This window comes from Chelonoidis abingdonii, chromosome 2, assembly GCF_003597395.2.
Source record: "Chelonoidis abingdonii isolate Lonesome George chromosome 2, CheloAbing_2.0, whole genome shotgun sequence".
NCBI lineage: Eukaryota > Metazoa > Chordata > Testudines > Testudinidae > Chelonoidis > Chelonoidis abingdonii.
In genome coordinates this window covers 118,928,775-118,952,751 of record NC_133770.1, presented here as the reverse complement: position 1 = coordinate 118,952,751, position 23,977 = coordinate 118,928,775, and the positions used below count along the sequence as shown (strand labels likewise).

Sequence of the window (23,977 nt, the reverse complement as noted above, 5' to 3'; positions counted from 1 at the left end):
CGCTGCTTCATTCTTTGGCGGCAAGTCTGAGGGACTTGCCGCCCCAAGCACCTGCTTCCTTTGCTGGTGCCTGGAGTTGGCCCTGGGAATGAGATGTTTGAAGAAGCATGGTGGAAGGCAAGTGGCTTTATGTAACAAATAGTACACTGACTGGCTGAAGTGTTTCTTTTTCATCCCAGCTGATGTCATCTATTGGCAGGGATCAAATTGCCAGGGATCAGTTTGGTGATGATTATTTGTTGCTTCTCTTTTTGTTAAACAAAAAAAATTCCAAAGGGTTTTCAAAGTATGGCCTGTCCTATATCAAGAGATCAACCCCCAACCTGTTGTCCTGTAAACAACCAATCAACCCCATGAAACAAAGGAGCAAAATGTTGATTTTTTTATTAACTGTTAATTGAAAACTGTAGATTAGAGACATAGTATGAAATGTTCTGAAAAAGATCCTTATACCCTACATTATATATGGACATTGCAAATCAATTACTTCCCCAGACCAAAATTTGAAGCATAAGGGACAAAATAAAGCTTACAGTGGAACTTCCAACACAATGTTATCTATTGCAAGCGAGAATTACAAAAGTGCCTAAGAGATTTAGGAGCACAAGTCCCATTAAAAGTCAGTGGAACTTGTGCTCCTAAACCTATTATGTGCTTTTGGACTTCCCCTCTGAGTCACAGTCCTGCCTTCATTAACTAACCTAATGTTAAACAAACGTAACTTTGAAGAATCTTATATTTAAAAAAATAGCTCTATTTTACTAACTTGCATTTTGATACACTGATTACCTCACAACATTGTATTAGGAATAAACCAAACAATGACACAATTTAAATACTAATATAAACTGAAAAATCTTTTGCCCTCGCTGCTCTATCCTCTTTTTGTAAATGTTTTTTAGTTGGTATCAGTGATAAAACTATACAAAAATGTAAACCAAGATGATAAACATTTTGGCCTTTTTCAAAAAGGTAATACAAATTTACAAAGCTTTAGTGTGTATATTGGGTATATATTTCTCATTTGTATCAAAACAGAATTATTTTTAACCTTAAGAGGAGAGGTACCTACAATTAATAAAAGGGTTATTGACAGGATAAAAATATTGAAAACCGATATCCTTACTTAAGTTACAAATAACATATTATTAAAACGCAAATAATTTTTTAAAAATTACTTTTCACTCTTTAACTTAATTTTAAACTCCGTAGGGTATGGATTGTGTCTTAATTCATACCAAACAAATGGCAGTCTATCAAAATAGAAATGGGTGCTCATTTTTTATTTTTGTATTTATCTCAGATTTGACAAAAAAGACCTGGGCCCTGCCTTACATGGAGATCTACTAGAATGGATCCCTCAGCCTGTGCCAGTGGTGCTCTGTGTGGATGCAAGGATCTGGGATAGTGAGTCCTGATGTAGGACAGAAGCCCAAATCACGTCCAATCTGGATTTTAGTAGTTTAACTTTCAGGTTCTTATGAAGTAGGACAATGCTGTTAATCTACAGGAGAAAATCAAATCAAATTAAAACACAAATGGAAAAACCCACTGCCTGAGTACCTTGGGGAAGTACAAAGGAAACTCTGGTATAGTGCATTAGCCTTTTGTATTTTCTCTATTCCTTGGGAGGGAGCCAGCTATTATAGTAATGTGCAATTATAAGAACATAGATAGACAGAACCATTGGCATTTGGAAAATAGCCATGGATATGCTTCTGTTGGTCTTAGTTTCTGTAAATGACAGTTGTTATACAACTTTTATTTTAGGTCAAATTTAGCTCAAGTTTGTCACTTTAGCATATTTCATTTTCTACCTAATGTTAGACATTATGCTACATTAATCCTAGAGATCAATAAAATTAATTCTGAAATAATCAGTTACTGCTCATCTTGCTGCAATGTAAACAATATTTAATAGAAATTGACAATGATATAAACACATCTACAAAATCAATTTAAACAGTTACCTTACTTCTCAGTTACTGTACATCCATTTTCCTTTTGCTCTTTTTTTATGTAAGTGATTAATATTTTCTCTTTCTGCAGAAGAGAACAAACATTTCAAGAGGCACTTTAAATAGGGCAGACTTGAAAAATGAAAGCTTTTATATTTTATTTTCTGCACTCCTCTACTGTTATTTTTATTTGTCTGTGAATAAGTAATTTCTTCTATTTAATTCTACAGTGAGGTCAGAATCCTGGGCTGATTACCCCATGACTGAAATATCCAGATGAGGGAAGTCAAGGAGGAAAATTCCATGAAAATTTCTTTTGGTCAGTTACTTCCCCAAAATCAATCCAGGGGATGGTTTTGCTCCCTGCCCAACTCCTCACTGTGCATGAGCCAAGGTAATATAATTCCACACTTGATCTGGGGGGACTACTTATAAGGATAAGGGAGTTGTTTAGTCTCTATAGCCAATCAATCCTTGAAATCTCTGCTGCATGTGATGATGACTTTTATGATGTGGCTATCTGTCTACTAGAGATAGGCTTAAAATAGTCAACCCATTAGAGATCAGTCAGTCATTGCTGAAGGCCCTATTGCATTACCAATGTGGGCAAAATCCAAACTGGTAACTGAGACCTGAAAGGAAAAATAAGTGATTAAATGTTTTACTTTCCCATTGTATGAATTCCCCTTAAGTGGCAACTTTTAGATTATAACTCGTATGTAATCCTGATTTAAGACTAATCATGCCCTCATTATCATTAATATCAGTAAGCATCAAAGTCTTTGTTTTTATTTTCCTTCTGTATTATTTTAAATAGCATTCTGTCTTTGTATTTCAAGCAAATACTTTTATGTATAATGTAGTATAAAATGATATTTGCATATCAATCATGGAAAACAATTCAAATCTAATTTGAAAACATGATTGCACACTTTTTTCATTGGTACAGAGAAAGCATTTCACGCCTAAATAATATACCAAGAAATCTCACTATTACAGTTACTTCCGAGTACTTTCCTGAGCGTTTTGTTGCACAAAAAGATGAGGTTGCACTGCCATGCAGGAAATCAAGAGTTGGGAGCATTCTCTGCTAGCCTGGCTGTGAACACAAAGCGTGTCTTTCAACTGACATAGTCTCAGAGTAAACTGCACTGCTTAGTGAGCATTTGTTGTTGGCCCATCAATGGAAAGGCACCAACAGTGGAGACACTCTCATGGATGGAAAGTACTGCAAATGTGGTTGCAATGAGGAGGGGAAAAATAGATTAATGTACTACAGGGAATTAGAAGCTTTATAATACCAGCGAGTCATTATATACTACATGTGCCATACTGCATGAAATGCTACCACTTTCCCCCCACATTATTTTTCCAACAGGGCCTTCTCTACTCTCTTGAACTTTTTTAATTCAACAGTTAGTTCCCAATATCGGAGATAAAGCCACATTAGTCTTCCATTTTGACGTTTGTTTGTGTTCAGCACATTACCACAATGTGTATCATATTTAAAAATATCTTTTAAACCATTTTCCATTTCTATATCCATAGCAACAGGATCAGTTGCTGCTCTAACTAGCAAATTTTTCTCTATTTCTAGCCGCTGGTTTCTGGGCAACACAAAACTGCAGTAGATATCTTGTCTTTCTAAAAGTGCTTCTTCAAATTCTTTTATTACAGTATTAGCTCTCTTTTGCCATTGTGCTTCCTTTGCAAGACAACTCTGGTACAAGGCACCTGCTGCCCCTGAGTGCTGCAGAACCTGTTTTTCTTGCTCTAACTTTTCACGTTCCTGTTCTAGAACTCTTCTTTCTTCTACTAATTTGCGACTCTGGGAGATTAGGGCTTCACGATAACTCAGGGTTCTGTTGTGTTCCTTTTCAAGCTCCAACTCCAAGTGAGCGACTGTGCGACGATTTTCTGTGATTATGTCACGATATTTTGATTCAAGATCTCTTTGTACAGATGTTAGTCTTCTGTAATATTCTATTTTTTCTTTTTCTATCTCTTTCTGAGACTCTCTGGACCAGATCCAACCTGTCATACATAAAACAAATTTCACATGTAAACAAATATGTATAGTATTGATCATCAAAATTATTGAAGTTCTTCACAAAAAAGTTTTGTTGCTACTGTTAGTAGTAACATTTTTTTTTAGTCCCCAAGGACACAAAGGGTGAAATTCACTTCAGTTCAGATGTCTCACAAAACTGAGAAGTTGTATAGTTTATGTTATACAGGAGATCAGACTTGATTATCATAATGTTCTCTTCTGGCCTTAAAATCTATGAATCTACATTTCTAAAACATAAGAATGGCCATACTGGGTCAGACCAATGGTCCATCTTGCCCGGTCTTCTGACAGTGGCTGGTGCCAGATGCTTCAGAGGGAATGAACAGAACAGAGCAATTTATCGAGTGATCCATCCCCGGTTGTCCAGTCCCATCTTCTGGCAGTCAGAGGTTTAGGTACACCGAGACCATGGGACTGTGTCCCTGACCTTCCTGGCTAATAGTTATTGATGGATCTTTCCTCCACTAATTTAGCTAATTCTTTTTTGAACCCAGCTATACTTTTTGACTTCACAACATCCCCTGGCAACAAGTTCCACAGGTGGAATGTGAGTTGTGTGAAGATGAACTTTCTTATGTTTGTTTTAAACCTGCCTCCCATTAATTTCATTCTTGTGTTATATGAACGGATAAATAACATTTCCTTATTCACTTTTTTCCACATCATTCATGATTTTGTAGACCTCTATCATATCCCCGGGTCATCTCTTTTTTAAATTGAACAATCCCAGTCTTTTCACTCTCTTCTCACATGGAAATTGTTCCATACGCATCATTTTTGTTGTCTTTCTCTGGGCTTCTCTGAATTCTAATATCTCTTTTTTGAGATTGGGCAACCAGAACAGCATGCAGTATTCAAGGTGTGGGTGTACCATGGATTTATATAGTGACATTATGGTTTTTAGTGTCTCATTATCTATCCATTGCCTAGTGGTTCCTAACATTGCTAGCTTTTTTTCACTGCTGCTGCACCCTGAGCAGGCGTTTTCAGAGAACTATCTACAATGACTCCAAGATCTTTCTTGAATGGTAGCAGCTAATTTACACCCCCATCATTTTGTCTGTATACATGTTGGCCAATGTGCAGTACTTCACATTTATCAACACTAAATTTCATGTAACATTCTGTTGCCCAGTCATCCAGTTTTGTAAGATCCCTTTGCAACTCTTTGCAGTCATCTTTGGACTAACTATCTTGAGTAATTTTGTACCATCTGCAGGTTTTATCTGGAAAAAGGTGTAAACGGTGAGATGGCTAAACTTGCAGCTGATACAAAATTACTCAAGTTAGTTAAGTCCAAAGATGACTGCAAAGAGTTGCAAAGGGATCTCACAAAACTGGATGACTGGGCACCACAATGGTAGAGATTTTCCAGATCACTTATGAATAATGTTGAACACCACTGGTTGCAATACAAATTCTTGGAAGACCTCACTATTTACCTTTTTCCATTTTGAAAACTGATAATTTATTCCTACTCTTTCTTTCCTATCTTTTAAACAGTTACAGATCCATAAGAGGGCCTTCCCTCGTATCCCAAGCCTGCTTTACTTTGTTTAAGAGCTTTTGGTGTGGGACCTTGTCAAAGGCTTTCTGAAAGTCCATGTACACTATATCAACTGGATCACTCTTGTTCACATGCTTGTTGACATCCTCAAATAGATTGATGAGGTCTAATTGCCATGGGGACTCTTCCCAACATACTGTATTCACTTATGTGCCTGACAATTCTGTTCTTTACTATAATTTCAACCAATATGCTTGGTACTGAAGTTAGGCTTACCAGCCTGTAATTGCCAGGATCATCTCTGGAGGCATTTAAAGAAAAAAAAAATTGATCTTACATTAGCTATCTTCCAGTCATCTGATACAGAATCTGATTTAAGCGATGGGTTACATACCACAGTCGGTTCTGCAATTTCATATTTGAGTTCTTTCATAACTTTTGGATGAATACCATCTGGTCCTGATGACTTCTTATTGTTTAATTTATCAGTTTGTTCCAAACTCTCCTCTGATATCTTAATCTGAGACAGTTCCTCAGATTTGTCACCTAAAACATATATGCTTCTCAGCATACGTGGGGGAAGGAAGTGATGCTGAGGAAGCAGTTTAGGGTTTATAGAAAAGTGGTTCTATGGCCCCTAACTTCAGGGTCTGAGGTTGGAGTTTTGTGAGTAGAGTGGGCTAAAAAACATACTTTTCCTCTCAGTGTGAGGCACCAGTTTGGGTCTTGGTGGTTACAGTCCTTCTCTCTCTGACTCTGGAGATGGGGGTAGGCTCAGACACATAGCTCATCATGGCAGTAGTCCTGAGTTCTGTCAAGGCATGATACTAAAAAGGAGAAGTGTATAACCAATATCATTTCCGCAGGACAGCCGAGAACCCTGGAAAGAGTCTGTTCTGATGGTAATTCCTGGAAGAGGCAAGTATACCCATTTTTATTTTTATAATCCTTTGCTTTGTAATGAATTTGAGGCAAAACAGAGGAACATCTGAATCAATATATGAGGCTGTGAGAATGTACTCCTGCTTTTATGGTCACGCTGAAATAGACTTAAAGGCCAAGTAACTTTCTGTTCACATTTTGAGGATGTGCTTTTTTACTGTTCGGCTTGAGACAATCATGCTATGCTGAAAATTTATAATTATTCCCTCAGAAAGTTCATGGGTGAACTGTTCTTCAGTATTAGAATTCTGGTAATCAGACACTAAGTATTCTCAGATATCAGAGATCAAACATAATTCCACTAGACTGATTAACACATAAAAAAATAGCACAAAGTCCAATCTTGCAAGGGGTCCACATGCAGAAGTCCTATTGATTTTGATGGGAGCTACTTGGAAGGCACAGTTAGGAGCTCAGGAGTTACCATACTGGATCAGACCCAAAGCCCACCTAGTTCTGTATCTTGTCTCCAACACTGGCCAGCACCAGAAGTTTCAGAGGAAGGTGTAAGGACCCCACAAGGAAAACATATGGAATAATCTTCCCCCAACATTAGGTATCATCCTATTCTCTAAAAGATTTATTAGCATTATTTATTACAACATTGGATATTCTTCATGTCCATGTAAATGTCCAATTTCCTTTTTTAATCTTGTTAAATTCTAGATCTTACTGACTTCCTGTGATGATGAGTTCCACTGTTTAATTACCAATGTATGTTTTGTTTTTTTTAAAGTTTGGATTTGCCACCTTTTAATTTAATGTCCTCTTGTTCTTGTGTAATGACACAGGGAGAACAGAACTTCTTGATCTATGCCATTCATTACTTTATATATTTTTATCATATCACCTGTTATTCATCTCCTTTCTAATCCCAGTCTTTTCAATCCCTCTTCCTAGGAGCTTTTCCATGCCCTTGATCAGTCTCATTGCCCTTCCTTCAACTGTATTTAATTTTGCAATATTCCTGAGATGGAACGACCGGTACTGCACACAATATTCTAGGTGAGGCCACATCAATGATTTGCATAATGACATAATATTCTGCATATTATTCACTATCCTATTTCTTATGTGTCTCAATATCCTGTTTACTTTTTTGACCACAGTTATGCACTGAACAGGGGTCTTAATTGACCTGTCTACAGAGACACCAAAGTCCTTTTCCAGAGCTAATACAGTTAATTTTGAACCCTTTAAGGGGTATGAGTAGGGTGACCAGATGTCCTGATTTTTTAGGGACAGTCCTGATTTTTGGGTCTTTTTTTTATATAGGCTCCTATTATCCCCCACCCCGTCCCGATTTTTCACATTTGCTGTCTGGTCACCCTAGGTATGAGTAATCTAAATTTTTCTCCCCAGTGTTCATTACTCGGCATATAGTGTCACTGAACTTCATTTGCCATTATGATGTCCAGTCACTTTTCTTGCTTAGGTTTCTCTGAAGTTCTTCACAGTTCTTTTTGGTCCCCACTAACTTAAATAACTTTGTATCATCTGCAAATTTTGCTACCTCACTAACTCATGCTCCTTTCCAGATCATAATAAATATGTTTAACCACCTGGGACCTAGTATGGAATCTGGAGACACCCCACTACTCACCTTTTGCCATGATGAAAATTATCTACTTAATCCTAGCTTTTTGCCTGCTAGCCAGTATTTGATCCATGACAATACTCTGCCTGCCTCTCATATTACTACTACTCAACCTCTTTAACTGCCTCTTGTGAGGCACCTTGTCAAAGCCCTTTTTAGAAGTCCAGATAAATCTCAACGGGTTTTAATTTACCTACTACATTACTGACACCTTCAAATACAGAGCTTTGGAGCTGTGCTCTGGCTCCACTCCAGTTCCAGGCAAAAACCTGCAGCTCCACTGCTCCGGAGCTGCTCTGCACTCCAGCTCCAGGCTCTGCTCCAAAGCCCTGTTTAAATAATTCCAAGAATTTTGTGAGACATGATTTTCCTTGGCAGAAACCATGCTGGTTAGACCATATCATATCATGATCTTCCAGGTATTGTGTTTAATTTTATTTTTGTCTTATTGATCTCTGACAGACTGACAATATCCTATCATATGGATTTGTAATATGGTGAACAAACCTATGGAATTAAGATGAAGTTTAATTTAATTCAGTAAAGTTTAATTAAATTTAACATCTTTGGAGTTCATTGTATTAAAAATGCAAGTATGAGATTGTATGGAACTTCTTTAGCATGAAGACAAAATTAACGCAATCTCTGGATGGCATTAGGAACTTCTAAGGGCTTTCTGGAACAATATTTGTGAAGTGGATTCCTAGGCAGTACCTTGGAGTGAGGGGAATGCAAATGCTCTTCTCTATAAGCCAACTTTTTGAAGATATGCAGGAGGAGTTAGACTCACTGTATACTAATTACCAGTTTTTGGAAACTCCAGATCATAGAGCCCGGAATTGTATAAGGGTAGACTAATCTTGTCATGAGTGTGCTTGTTATAAACTGAAGCGGTGATGAATTTATAATCCCAAGGAATCCCCTGGGTTTGGGGCTTGGAGGACTGCACCTGCCAGAATCCATGTTAGGATTGGGGTGGATTCTGGTAAGCTTACTAGCATGTGTGTATGTTCTTTTGTTTTTAATATGTTTTGCCTGTAATATTTTTTACCTGAAGAATAAAGTAACCTTGCATAGGAAGTGTTATGTGGTATCGTATAACTATAGCACTTACACTCCTTAATCATCTGAAGAGAAAAGGCAGGTCTGTTTAAGCAGACTGTTTTTGCTGGGACTAACTGAATGAAAGCAGGGAACTGTCCTGAAGGGAGTGAGACACGGGTCTCGGTCCAAAAAGACAATGGATGAGGAGATGGAAGCATGACAGTGGGTGCCCTTGCTGGACCACTCAGGAGAAATACAGGTGCAGTTGCCCTGAATTGTGACAATCTCTAATTCCCTATATGACCACTTAGAGACACTTTTTTAAAAATACAGGAACATTTACTGCCCTCCAATCCTTTGAAACGGTGTGTGTTTTTAATGAGTTTGCATATTTTTATTAGCAAATCAGCCACTTCATGCTTCAGATGCTTCTGAAGTCATGGATGGATACCATCTCAGCCTGATGATTTATTGTTTTTTAAATTATTAATTTACTCCAGTACCTTTTTTTCTGACACATACAAGATTGGAGCTAGAATCAATATGCTGGACAAATTGAACAAATGTGTAAATAGAGATTAGTTTTCATGAATTATGATCTAAGATTTAAAAAACTAAACCTCAGTCAATACCTGTCTATTAATTTGCAATCAGGTCAGTTAAGTCATCTGAGTAACTTTGTCTGTAGGTAGAGTTTTCTCACAATGGAATTAGGTATATTTATTGCCTTGAAGGCACAAGAAGCCCTTGAAATGAAGATTTCTGGAAAGACTTCAGATCTTACATCAAGCACTGCTCAATCTGCTATCTATATATGCATTTGTCATGTGGACCCACCACTTTTTTTCTGTCGACTGTACAGTTGAACCATAGGATCTTTATCTAAAGTAAAGTAGGTAGGAATGGTAAGATGAGTATGAAAAATACCCTCTTATCAAGAGGATGTTACAAAGAATAGTCCTGTAAAAGGTTCAGGCATCAGCCAGGCCAGTGCAATAGTCCCGAAGTAACTATAACTATATAGTACCATAAATATATATTTCTTTTTAAAGAAAAAAAAAGCTTCCATTCATGGAGACTGCAGACAAATATAGACATAGAAGAAAGATAACAAAGGAAAAGGGAGGAACAAGATGTAAAATAAATAGTATGAGTCATATTATGGGAGGGTGGTAAAGCAATAGTTACAGCTGAGTCAGATATTTGTATTTAACAGAGGAGAGAAAGGAAGTATCTTCTACATTATTGTGATTTTTTTTCTAAAATAAATAGAGAGGGAATGAAGGCTCTGAATTTTCTGACATTTGAATTTGTTTAAAATATGTTTCACTCAAGTGTCATCTTTTTTTTCAGAATTATTTTACAATGAATACATGCACACTTTCAATATAAAACTTCTAAGGCATATAACTGAATTTCTGTAGTTTACACAAATACTGATTTTATATTTTTTGCTTTTGTAATTTGGGTGATTTTCCCCCCCCACAACTGATTTAAGCTAATCCAGTTTCAATGTGCTGAATTAACTATGATAACATCATTTGCTAGGCAGTGAGCTGTATTTACACAATAGCACATTTTTAAAATTCTATGGGCCATTTTACAGCTTTGTTGTCAGCAATTTCAGAATCACTCATTTGAAATCACAGTGATAAATGATGATAAATTCTTTGATAGGCAGTGTCCTATATCTTTTGCTGTAACAACAGATGTGCAGGTTGCAACAGCTGCATTGAGGGTGAACACTTCTCTATAGTTGGACATTCACTGCAGCCATCACTAAACTGTCATTCTTTGTAAACCATGGGATTATTTGTTTTTTTATTTCTCATCTTTAATGTATGCAGTTTGTTTGTTTTTTAGCGAAAATGATGCAAAAATCAACCTTTGTTTAACTCCAACATTCACAGAAGATGGACACACTTGTTAAAATTCTTTTTTTTCCTAAGAAATGTTTACGGTTCATACTTTCAATGTGTCCTCCTTGTATATATGTTGGCCTTAGGCTGTATGGTAGTTTACCACAAGGGGACTGTAATAGGGTAGCTGGCCCATTCAATGAAACTGCTCTCAGTTCTCTTGTTCGAGTCTAGGTGCTCTCAAGTCGGGCCAAATGAGAGGTCATGGCAGCACCCAGAGGGCTATAATAGGCCTGGTGAGAAAGCAATCTATCGAGTCAGAGAAGACTGGTTCAGTGAGAAAGAGCAGAAGATCAAAACTATCAGAGAGAAGGTGGTTCCTGGGAGAGGGCTGAAAGCAGGAGAGCAGCAAGAGGAGTTTGCTGGCTGGTGTCCCCAAGATAGAGAGCCAGGGCCAGAGGGCTGAGGACAGGAGGAGCAGGAACAGAGGGAGAGACCTGCTGGCTCTAAGCTGAAATCAAGGGCCAGAGAGGCCTGAATCAAGGGGCAACAGCACATGGGCTTACCTGCTGATGTCCCTCTGCTGGACAGCTGACCCCCAGAAGAACCATGAGAGGGCCAGGGGGAGCGAGGGATGCTTCCCTAGCAAGGATGCTTCCAGCGGAGAGGCCATGGGAGTTCCTGTGCAAAGAGCAAGGTTGCTCCCCAGAAGGAAGGATTGGGATGGCTGCCAGCCACAGGGCCAGAGAAGAACTTACAGAGTCCAGGTATGCTGAGAACGAAGCTGAGTTTTAAAGACTACATGCGTGTGTGTAAGAGGGAGATGGATTATGTTTTGGGCATTTTGATTATGGACTATTTGCACTATGTTTTGGTTAATAAACTATATTGATGGACTAGAAGATAATCGTGTATGGACTTACTGAGGACCCTAGAGGGAAACTGAGATGAGGGGCCACTTACTGGGTGCTTTGAGGCCACAAGGGGGTGGAGGTGTGCGCCTGTGAGGAGGCCACTCATTTACAGACATGTTAATTTGTTTTGTTTTCTTCCAAAATATCGAACTAAAAACCTGTCTTAAGAGGACATATACTTTTAAGATGTGTCCTCCTCTTATGTATGTATGTATGGAGTTAAAACTCTATGGTAATTTGATGCCTTGGACATTAACAATGTGTTCTGGAAGAAGGATAATAGGTAAGAGGTGATATGACTCACATTTGTGTATGTAGAGAAACGAAAGTGTTTGTTGACCATAACTGTGTATTTGCTAGCTTTTCAGTAGTTGAGGAAAATGTTCAGAGTAGAACACAGCAACCTTAAATGAACAAATTTTGTTTGTGTTTGAGGTAGTGTAGTAAGTGACTTACAAGTTCTAGTACAGTACTTTTAAAGAGAGACTGGACTAGGGTAAGAAGGGAATGGAGAAAAAACTGGAAATATATGGTGGAAAGCAAGACAGAAGATTTGAAGTAAAAGTGAGAGATCCAGAAAGGACAAGTGGTTAGTGATGGATCACCATGTTGATTGGAAAATGTAAAGATGAAATCCCTCCTCCTTTGTGACTTTACCAATTTCATTCTCAGAATTCTGCATTTTATTAACTGATTTAGAAGGGAAGTGGCCAGTAACCTGATGATGAAAATTTTCAAAGCAGTGGAATAGTATAGAATAGTATAGATTCATATACCACAGTAAGTAACATGGCTAGTCTTAAAAAGATGATGTTTTGGGTCAATGAATGATGTGAAAGGGATCCATAAAAAAGTTGTCTGTTTCAGGAAGTATAAGGAGATGGCTTTTTTTCAGGTTCAGCAATTATTGTTATGCTACATTCTTATAGGTGAAAATAAGGTTAAGTTACACATACTCAAAGTTTGTTTAAAACAAATGAAAGATTTATATCACACTATTCTAACTGATAATCATTGGGCAGAGGTCCAGAATAAACAGTTAGAAATTTCTCTACCTGCCTTTTCAGAGATTAATTTATTAAAGGTGACCTGCAAAGGTGACTTCCCTTTCTTAAGGGAATTTGCCCTGTTTTCCTTTCTTCTGACGTATTAAAAAATGTAAGCTTTTTTCCTTTAGAAACTAAAGATAAGGTTAAAAAAAGTTAAACCTAGAAATATCAGGAGCATCAAGACTTATTAGCACTGGAGAATCTCAAGGAAGTACCCAGGATATTTACTATAAGTTTTAACACCTTAAGGGGTGAATGTACTGAATTTTAACAAAGTTTTCCTTTATTCACGCTATTAGTTACTGCAGTTAAGATGGTGTTAAAAACAAGTTTTTAAAAAGTCTGAGTCACTTTCACTTGCTAAGTTTTCACTCTCTATCACCATTTCACTAGTTTTCTAGTCTTCACAGGAGGGGCTTCCAGCCTAGACAGGCCCTGAATTTCTAACATTAACACTTTGCTTGGTGTAGCGGGGGACCTCAGGCCTTCTTCGTACATCAAAAGAAAGAAAAGGCACAAGCCCAATGTTTTAGCTTTTTGCAGGCTACCTTTAAGTTCCATTTTCAAAGAGGATTAATCTGGACACATTCCTTCCCTGCCAAATCCTGCATACAGTATTCTCTGCGGTCTAACTACAGAGCATTGCCTCCCTTCTTCAGTGAGTTATCTGAAACAGTGTGACTATGCTGTTGAAAGTAATAATATATTTTTAGAGCCAGTCCATGGATGTACTAGCTCCACCTTTTGTGGGTTCCCCCCAGTTACCCCCCACCCAACATGGTGCACCTGCAGAATGGAGCTTACGAAAATATTGGTTAAATTCTACTTGCAACCCTGACTGAAGAGGAACTGAGGGGGAAAACTGCCTTAATACTCTGCCTGTAACTTTCCACAACAGGATCTCAAATCACAATACAAATATTGAAGAACTTAAGCATCACACAACCTCTGTGGAGTAGTATTATCTTAGATATAGAAAATCTGATGAGGATGACTCAGGAACGTCCTTTAAAAGTTATTTCAGTGTCTGACAGACCTCACTGTTTAAAATCCTGCAGTAATTCCAAGAGGATGGATTAGATGATCCAGGAAGATCTTTCTAGCCATAGGCTCTACATCTGATCGCTGCACTCTCCAGTTTCAGGCTCATATTATTTTGATATCCAGGATTTTTTTTTTTAATTCCTTTCTTTACAAGGTACATACACCTAGAATCCATAGTATATAAATAGTACACATTTTGAAAAAACTGGTAACATTACTTAAGTAACTTAGAAGTTTCTACAACACTCATTAAATCACAGTAGCCTCAACAGTAATATGATCATTAACCGACATTTTGGGTTACAGGAAACGTTCCTATAGTGTGTGTACCTATGATATATTAACTTTGAGGGAACATAAGAGTATTTTGAGCTATTTATTGTCCTTACTCTGATCAATTTACAGAGCCAAAAAGAAAGAAGTTATTTTTAAGCATGGAAGGAATAATCCTGCATTCCTTGAGCACACCAAACCACCACTCCGTCAAGCAATACAGTATTCAAAGAACGTGAATTACTGTACAGGGCTGTTTAGAACTCTCATACAGCTAGACACTGAAGTTTTCCACAAACAGAGCAATTCATTGGATAATTTTTCACATTGTAGTTTTATGCATTCTGAAAACATACAAGATAAGTGCTATTCACCACAGGTAAATATGTTTTACAGTCAAACTGCTTGGGCAGGGAACAGCATTGTGTCAGTGGGGCTCCCCATCTCTGACTTGGGGTTCTAGGCACTATCACATTTGACTCAAATATTCTGAAGCACAACATAAAAATATTATAACATGGCTTCCACACACATCATCCACTTCACCAGCATCTCAAGACTCCTCATCCAGCTCTTATACAGACAGCTCCACGCCATCTTATGCATGGAACATCCTCCCTGAACTGATCCTTAGGGGTTACTAAGCTGTCCTACTTCAAATCCTTCCTCTAGGCTCACTTCTGTGGCAATGCCTAGATGAAAACTGCTAGTTAACAAAGACTAGGTTAAGGGACAACTCATAATAGACTTTTTTAAAGAATACAAATGTGTACATATACAGGATTTATAAACAACCATTTTAATTATATTCCTCTTTTCCTACCATTCATGTCACTTCTAGCCCATATCCAAGGGCTTAAGGCGGTGCTTCTCAAACTATAGGGCAGGGCTTCAAATGGAGGCGTGAGCTGTATGGTTTTTTGGGGTTTTTTTTGGGGGGGGGGTTGTTGGAGGGTTCTGGGTGCAATGGTAATGGGACTCTGCAGGGGTTCTAGGTGAAAGGGGTTGGGGCTCAGCAGGAGGATCTGGGGATGGGGGTGGATAGTGATTGAAAGCGGAGGGTCTGGGTGTGTGTGGGGCTCAGTGGGGGGGTCCAGATGTTGGGGGAATGGGGCTCAGTGGGGTTGGGATCCAGGTGCAACTGGTTGGGGCTCAGTAGGCTGGGGATCCAGGTGTGGGTGGCTCGTTGAGGTGGTCCAGGTGTAGGGGGAAGATGCTCGTCGGGGGTGGGGTGAGGGGTCTGGGTACAAGGGGGTCTGGATGCATGGGGGTTGGGCAGATGGAGGAGCAGCTCCCTGTACAGGGATCCCTCCCCTGCAGCTGGGGAGCGATGGGTGCAGGAAGGGGGGTGTGTGTGTGGAGGGGGGGGGTTGTTGCACAGCTTCCTACAGCTGGGGGAGAAATCTAGAGGTAGATCTGACCTAGCCCTGGATGCCATGCAGGGGAAGAGGAAGTCCCATCCTCCCCAGCCCACCTGGGACTAGCTGCTGAGCCCAGCGCAGAGTAAGAGCCACCAGCAGGGTCTTGCCCAGTCCCACCCCCCAGTGATTTACTTCTCTGCTGGCTGCCCTGGGCACCCGAAACATACTTCTGGGAAGGGTCGCATAACTGCACTTGTGGCTTCCTCATCAGAAAGCCATTTTTCTGTGGGGGAGCAAAGAAATCTGCAGGGGACATAAATTCTGCGCATGTGCAGTGGCGCAGAATCCTCCCAGGCATAAGCAGTGCAGAAGTAAGGAAGCAATGGGGCATTAAGTCTGCTGTGAAAAGTGATACTGACAAATATCACTTTTCATATTGCCACCTTTACTTCTGTGCTGTTGCTGGCACGGCGCTACCTTCAAAGGCTGGGCACCCAGCCAGCAGCTGCTGCTCTCCACTCTGCCTTCAGAGCTGGTGGAGATATATGTACCAGGGCAGGAGAGGGAGAGAGGAGTAGAAAATACTACAGATACAAAGAAGGGGGGCCTGACCAAATAAGCTTGAGAACCACTGGCTTAAGGGGTTTTGGACAAAGTCCTTAGACTATAGACACTTTGGTGCAGGGGCTATGTCTTCATGTGAAATTGCAATGCAACTAACACAATGGAGTCCTCATCTCTATTAGAGCCTCTTAATGGTATTGCATTGTGTTTTCTGATAATAATGAGGAACAGTGAGGTAAAACGACTTGTCCAGGGTCACTCATTCTATGGCAGAATTAGGAACAGAATAGAGGTCTTCCTCCAACTCACATGCCTTAAACACAAAACTTTCCATTTCCCTCAAAAGAGGCAAACTATGGAAAAGCAGAAAGGATGAGTGAGGGAAAGGGAAACACTATACCATGCATGACATGCATCTGACGAAGTGGGTATTCACCCACAAAAGCTCATGCTCCAAAACGTCTGTCAGTCTATAAGGTGCCACAGGATTCTTTGCTGCCTACACCAGCCTACAATTTTTTCCCCCAAAAAAGAACAAAAGTAAGTTAGCTTGTGTAGACAAAATGTATGTATTAGTATTTTTATATATTAGCCTTCCTTTACCTGCACATACCAGTCCTCGTAAGCACATATCCCTTCCCTGCTCTCATGTCTGGAGTACATTATGGGCTATGGAATATTTATATTTGGAGAACCTGATTTTATTTTTCCCCCAAGTACGGTTATTCACCAAATTCTCTCCGCTTCCTTCAAAGGCTCTGAGATGACCCTCCTCCAGCTAGAAAGGATGGCTGCATTTGGCTTTCCACTGGATTGTGGAAATGCCATTTCAATCAGCTGGACAAAAGAGGGGTTGCTGGAGCAGTGTAATACTGCATGAACCTTTTGGTTCCAGAGAACTCAGCAGCCAGTTCTGATCCCCCACACACAGCAAGACATATTTCCACTAGAATGCTGGGCCTGATCAGAAAAATCTGACTATTAAAAATATTACTTACGAAATGCAGCCAATCCCAGCATTGGAACCAACAAAGCATAATTCCATTTGTTTCCATCACCACCATTATCCCGTGGATTAGGTTGGATATTCCAGTTTGGAGGATCATTTAAATTATTCATGGAGACACCTTTAGATTAACGGGGGAAAAAAGTCATGTCAGTGGTACCAGTGATTAGGGGAGGGCGCTGAAAGCAGTAGGTAACATGGACAAGTGCACCTATCAAAACCACATCTAATACTTGATTCAGTATTTCTCTTTTAGATTCTGGAACAAACTGAAACTAAAAAGATATGGATTTTTAACTGTAAGGGTAATTAACCACTGAAACAAATTATCAGGGAAGTGGTACATTCTCCATCACTTGGAGTCTTTAAGGTATCACTGAACATTCTATTATCTGTGTTATGCATACTGGTGGTCAGACTAGATATCCTAATGAACTCTTCTGGTCTTAAAGTTTATTAACCTTACTCAATCTATTCTTTGATAATAAAATTAGTTCCAGTCAGTAGACAAAGGGCCTAGCACCTCAGAAAGCCAATTTCACTCCTCAAGCATGGACACAAGTACTGTAACTAATCCATAAAGCCAGCACCTGTTCTTTGAGTCCCATTGCTGCTGTAACACACATAAAACCCCCAACCAATTAATGATGCCTAGGATGGTGAGCAGGTGGGGATAACTGGCACTTTGGTAAATTTTAAAAACTTGAAAATGTCTGATGTTGTAAGTGCTTTGGGATAGAGAACTAATATAATGAAGGCCCTGTCCTACTGGTGATCTCTGGACACTATATTTGGCACTCTGTACCTCAAAGCAGTACCCTGGAACCCGCATATTCACCATCATATAATTATATGTTTTGTATAAAGTATGCTTTGCGAGGCATCACTTTAAAAGTCTTGATCTGTTGAACATTAATATCATGTTGGATTGTTTGCGCTATCGTATGTGAGGTTATGAAGTTTTGCTCTGTGTGTTACTGAAATATGTTGTGAGGTTAGGAACACCCACAACCAGCCTTTCAGGTAAAGCAATCGAGTAGCCAGACATGCTGATGGCCCGTTAAAGAGAATCTACACTCCCAATGACCATCCCAGAAGAATTCTGAGAAAGAGCATTGTAGACAATGGAGAATGCTTGACCAATGGGGGTGGACCCTCACGTCACAAGCATAGATCTTTCCAGCAAGCTGGAAAACCCCTATAAAAGAAGGGGAAGTGACATCATGACTTGGCCTCATTCCCCGCACAACTCAACATCTAGAAACACATCTGGAGGACAAAGACTTTGAACGCAGGTAGGTGGTCCTGAGCTGGAGGAGAGTTCCAGCCTGTGTATTGAAGTTCTCAGACTTTGTACTATCTCTCAGGATGAGGCACTGCTTGATTCCAACCTGGTTTACTTTATAAAACTTAGACTGTGAATTTATTTTGTTCCTTAGGTACCCAACTTTGATCTCTATGCTTACTACTTATAATCACTTAAAATCTATCTTTCTGTAGTTAATAAATCTGTTTTATATTTTATTTAAAACAATATGTTTTGGTTGAAGCGCTTGGGAAATCTCAGCTCAGTTTATAATGGCTAATGTATATCCTCTCCACATCAAAGGAGGGGTGGACTTGGTAATGAACTTAGACTGGTCAGGTTTCTAACCAGGGCAAGACGGTACAGTTCTGGGGTACAAGGCTGGGAAGCTAGGGGGGAATTGGCTGGAGCCTCTCTGTTGTTGGTTCATGAGTGAGTGGGAGCATTCATGTAACTCAGTTGGTTGTGTCTATGCCTATGAATGTTTGTGTAAGTGCAGTGCCTGCCACAGGTTTTAGCTTGCCAACAACATCACAGTGTGAGAGGGGGCCCAGTTTGGGGGCTCAGCAGTCCCATAGTTCAGGCTGCAACCCGGGAACCCTGTCATACTATACTCATATAAATAAAAGTAAAAACATGAACCCAGATGCTATAAAAGTTGCCTTTAGATGGAAAACAGATTGGGTTATTGATTAGTTTTAAGTTGCTTTCTTCTCATACGACCAAAAGTTTCAACTATTCCCCCATCCTCCCTTTGAAAAAAAAAAAACCCCACAAAAAGCTGATTCTTCCTTTAAGAGTGTTGAAAGTAAGATGTGTATGGCACGAATAACTGCTGCAAAGAAAAAAAAATTGCCTATTGGTAAAATTATTTAAAACAGGGCTCCATTTAGCTCTCCATTCCAATGCCACTTTTTTAATCAGCCACACAAAAGTGGGGTTGTGGAGCAATGAGGTCCTACCTGCTGTGTCTACAGTGCTCCATGAATCAGTCCAGAGAGTTTCCTGGTACAACAGGAAATACAATTTAAAGTAGAATAGTGTGGAAAGAATTGCTTATACAGCTGAAGAGAGTGAAATTACTGCTTGTGAAAGATGTGGTCTCAGTGGGAGTCAAATAGACAGGCACTAACCCAGTTTGCCCACTGTATTGTACAGAATTATCAAGGGGAGAGAGAAGTTCATCTCCATGCTATTTCAGACCTATGTATTTCTGTGGAGCTTGTCAACATGGATCACAGCTAGATTATTTGTATTACTATAGCACCCAGGAGCCCTAGTCCTGGACCCCACTGTATTACGTGCTGTACAAACACAAAAAAAGATCATCCCTATCCCAAAGCCCACACAATCTAAAATTTGTCAATATGTCCACTATAAACTGGACTGCCAATAGCCATACCTGATAAAAGAAGCTGAGCAGTTACCCACCTCCACTGCTGCGTGTTACACAAATATGATGAGTCGTTGTCCTCTCTTGTAAAGATGCCAAAACAAGTACTTCCAAAAAAAAAAAAAATGTTAAAAAAAAAGAAAATAAATCTTCAGAGTTTCAGGGGCTTTGAAATGTGTTTAAGCACTTGTTTACACCACAACTCAATTACCAAATATATATTCATATTTTATTACATCACAAAACAAATATTCTTCATGTTGAAGGATTGTTCTAAAACAGATTTTTTTAATGGCAAGTTCTATTAGTTGTAGAATATTTTTTCTGCCATTTCAGGAACTCTAAAATGCCATACTTCTAACACAATGATACTTTAGAAGTATTCTACATTTCCTTCTTAGAAAGGAAAGTGAACATGGCTAAAAGTGTTGGCACAAGCCAACTTTTAAATACCAGCAATGTTTTGTTATGTTAATTAATCATGATGCCGAAAAATCTTTATAAGAAAGAACTTTAGCATAGTAGCATATCAAGAAAAAACTGAAAGATGCCCCAGAACTTTGAGATTTACTTACCATCAGTTTAGCAGACTTAGGTACAACGTAGCCACTTGCCTAGAAAATAGGACACTGCAGCATCTTTATTAAAGTCATTTTAGACCTAAAAATAAAATGATTGCTTTAGTAACCAGTTAATTTGCTAGATTAGGATTCTAAAATATGAACATTTCATCTTTATTTAAAGTGATCAGAGGTGAAATCAGAGCTCTCTGATAATGTAGAAGTATAGAACAGGTTTTGCTGGGGATGATGGAGATGCTACACCTTTCTTAGAGCTTCAGACCAACAAGCAGGTCCTTCAGATATTTCAGACCTTGTCCCATGATATGGGGCTGGGTCTGATTCCAAAACAAATCAGCAAAAGCAAAAAACCCTGCTGCAATCAACTATAATTTTGGTTTTCCAAATCAAAGTCTGTTATGGTGTAACCCACATATGCAAGACTTTAGTACAATGGAGTTCAAGAGCTCTCGCTCTAGCACTGGGCAGTGATAACAGACTTGGGTAGAACTGATGGATTTAGGACCTCTCCTCACATTCGCCCCCCTCACCCCGAGTATAAGCATTTGTTAATTGTGTTAAGATGCTTGTCGCCCATCTAGGTACTGATTTGACCCCATCACTGCACACCCCGAGTGCCCTTGACACTGCGAGTCTACCACAGTGCTAGCCCACAGAGAGGAGTGGGATGGGAGCTCTGCCCTTGCCAGGGGTGGGCTACTTTGCATGAAAAGGGCTGTAGTAAAGTCCAAGTGTTAGCTGGATGCACAAAGATACTTCCAAACCCCAGACTGAAGTGCCTAAGTCTCAAGTTAGTCTCCTGCAGGGGCTTGGCAGGAGTTTTGGGGATCACAAAGAAGCCTGAACTCACTTAGTAAGTTTTCAGTGTAAAAGTTCCCCTCCGCATCTATGTGTCAGCCTCTCCACTTGTGGCACCTATCTCTCATCTAAATTCCAGAGTAATTCATGAACCAGGAGAATATTTGCCTTCTGGCATTTGCTGGCCTATTTCACATGCAGGGCCTGGTCTTGTACATGTACTCAGAGGCTGCCAACCAGATCAGGTACCATTCAAAATCCGACCAAAGGAGGATGAGCTGGTGCCCCCCCCCCCGCAAACTTTTAGGTCAAGCCCAGGAGTTAGAGCAGTGATTCTCAACCAGGGGTACACGTAACCCTGGGAGTACACTCAGGTCTTCTGGGGGTACTTCAACTCATCTAGATATTTGCCTAGTTTTACAACAGTCTACATAAAAAGCACTAGCGAAGTCAGTACAAACTAAAATTTCATACAATATCTTGTTTCAAAGTAGCAGCCGTGTTAGTCTGTATCCGCAAAAAGAACAGGGGTACTTGTGGCACCTTAGAGACTAACATTTATTTCAGCATAAGCTTTCGTGGGCTACAGTTCACTTCTTTGGATGCATAAACTGGAACACACAGACACAAGATATTTATACATACAGAGAACATGAAAAGGTGGAAGTATGTATACCAACTGTAAGAGTCCAATCAATTGAGATGATTTTTTTTCTCCTGCTGATGAGAGCCCATCTGCGACCATCGCTCCTCAGCTGCAGGGGGATGGATCCCAATATAGGGAGCTTCTCCCCCATCCACCCAACCCCTGTACATCCAGATCGCCTCATACCCAGACCCTCACCCCACCCTCATAACTTCCAAATGAGCCCCCTCTCCCTGGACCATCCCAATGAGCCACCCACACCTGGATTTGCACCCTACCAAGCCGCAACCAGCTACACCTGGATCCTCACTCCAGAGCCCCACTCCTTCAGCATTTGGACCCCCTACTGACCCCCCCCAAAACCCAGACACCCCCTTTCAAGCTCTCTCCCCCTCACACCCAGATCTCCCTGTTAAGCCCCAACCCCCTTCACCTGGACCCCCCTGTAGTGTCCCATTACCATTGCACCCAGAACCCCCTGTGCACCCAAATCCTCCATTGAGCTGCCCGCACCCAGTGTGCCCCACAGAGAACCCTCTCAATCAACACCTGGATCCCACCACACTTAGCCCCATCACACTTGGATCCTGCCTGCTCACACGGGCGTGGGGTGGGGTGGGGGCTAGGGACCTGGAGCAGGCCTGGTCCTTGTGCTGTGTCAGGGTTGGGTGCAGCTGAGGGGGGAAACTTGTCAGGGGAGGGAGTAGCACCGTGAGCAGCATCTGTGCAGCCAGTGGCCTGTGCTCCCCAGTGCCGTGCTGGTGCCTCCACATTTATTTGACAAATAAAATCTTATGGGCAGAGTTTCTGGGCGCAGAACCCCCTCAGCAGCACTTGGCAGATCCGGGTCCAGTGACCGGACAGGGCTGGACAGGCCGCGCGCGCAGAGTCTCCCCACAGCCAGACCGATCCACGCGCGGCGGCGCCCCCGCACTCACCCAGAGCCCCACGCGCTGGAGGCGCAGCCCAGACTCTCAGCAGCGCTTCCCGCGAACAGCCCGGACCGGCCGAGGAAAAGGCGACACCGCGTAAACCGCCACAAGCCCAGCTGAGTAGCTGCCGCCACTGACCTCACCTGCCAGCAGGTCCAGCCCCCACCTCCCCGGACCAGCCCATTACAACGGGAGGGGGGACAGGGAACAACATCCGCACGAGCCGCAGACTTTCCCAGCTCCCCGTACTGCGTTGGCGCGTCACGAGACGCTTGAAGCCTGATCGCGCGTCACGCTACCCTCCCCCGGCAGTTGGGCTCTCTCGGAGGCTCGCGCTCGTAACAGCGCGGCCAGCCCCGCCGCCACGCATGCGCAGTAACTGACTGACTGCGGACAGGGCGGAATGGCGGCGTCAGCCGGCGCGGCGTCGCTGGGGTTAGCGAAGCGGCTGTTCCGACCCCCGGCGGGAGTGGTGAGTGCGCCCCGCCTCTCGGGTAGCCAGCCCCTGCGGTAGGGTGGGCTCGGGATCGGCGTCTCCCGGGGCGGGAGCTGGTCGGCCCGTGGGGGCCTCTCAGACGTGTCTAACCGGCTCGCCTAGCGCGCGCACGCGGCGATGGGGGGAGCCACGCGCTGCCCCGCTCCCAGTTACCCCCTCCGCTCCGGGCAAGAGGCTGCCGGCTCGGCCCCTCCTCTGTCGTGGCTGCGCTGCTGGGGCGGGGGGCTGCCATGCGTGTCTCGTGCCTGAACTCGCCGAGCCCGAAGACTTGGGATGTTAAAGCCCCCGCCCCCGCCGGGCCCTTGTAGCGAGAGGGGCCGGCCCTGCACTCTGCTGACACGGGCATTAGCTGCCACCCCTCCCTCCGTTCACCCCCAGTCTGAATAGACACGAACAAGGTGGACAAAGGGTGGGAGAGAACAGCGAGGCGCTGCGGGCTGAAGTGACTTTCCCAAGGTCATCCAGCTGGTGGGAGGCAGAGCCAGGTATGGAACCCAGCCCGCAGGGTGGTGTCCTGTCCAGTGGCCTTCTGCCTCTCCAGTACCCCCTTTGCCTTTGTTTGAGCAGGTTGACCATTGACACAAGGCCTGTGTGCCTGTACACTCTGTTCCTGTGGTATCTCCTTGGGGTTTGACC

The 23,977-nt window shown here is 41.6% G+C and overlaps 2 protein-coding genes across 7 annotated transcripts in view; one reads left to right on the top strand and one right to left on the bottom strand.

The window, feature by feature from the left end:
• Window positions 1-363: 363 nt before the first annotated feature.
• Window positions 364-23,158, bottom strand: CCDC127 (coiled-coil domain containing 127). 6 transcript variants are annotated; one of them, XM_075062633.1, is made up of 6 exons: window positions 22,852-23,158; window positions 21,824-21,878; window positions 20,464-20,548; window positions 19,927-19,995; window positions 17,182-17,310; window positions 364-3,992 (listed from the first exon to the last, which is right to left on the bottom strand). In XM_075062633.1, exons 5-6 carry the CDS (start codon window positions 17,300-17,302, stop codon window positions 3,322-3,324), a joined length of 792 nt encoding a protein of 263 aa, XP_074918734.1. In that variant the 5' UTR covers window positions 17,303-17,310; window positions 19,927-19,995; window positions 20,464-20,548; window positions 21,824-21,878; window positions 22,852-23,158; the 3' UTR covers window positions 364-3,321. The 6 variants fall into 6 exon arrangements, with proteins under 6 accessions (XP_074918734.1, XP_032621427.1, XP_032621428.1 ...); XM_032765536.2 differs by lacking the exon at window positions 21,824-21,878; XM_032765537.2 differs by lacking the exon at window positions 21,824-21,878 and having other exon boundaries at window positions 22,984-23,158.
• A 54-nt stretch (window positions 23,159-23,212) lies between these two features.
• Window positions 23,213-23,977, top strand: part of SDHA (succinate dehydrogenase complex flavoprotein subunit A) — a 39,735-nt gene continuing 38,970 nt past the window's right edge. The window contains exon 1 of the mRNA XM_032765533.2: window positions 23,213-23,317. Within this exon, the coding sequence (XP_032621424.1) occupies window positions 23,249-23,317 (69 nt within the window). The 5' untranslated portion in view covers window positions 23,213-23,248. The remainder of the gene's footprint in view (window positions 23,318-23,977) is intronic.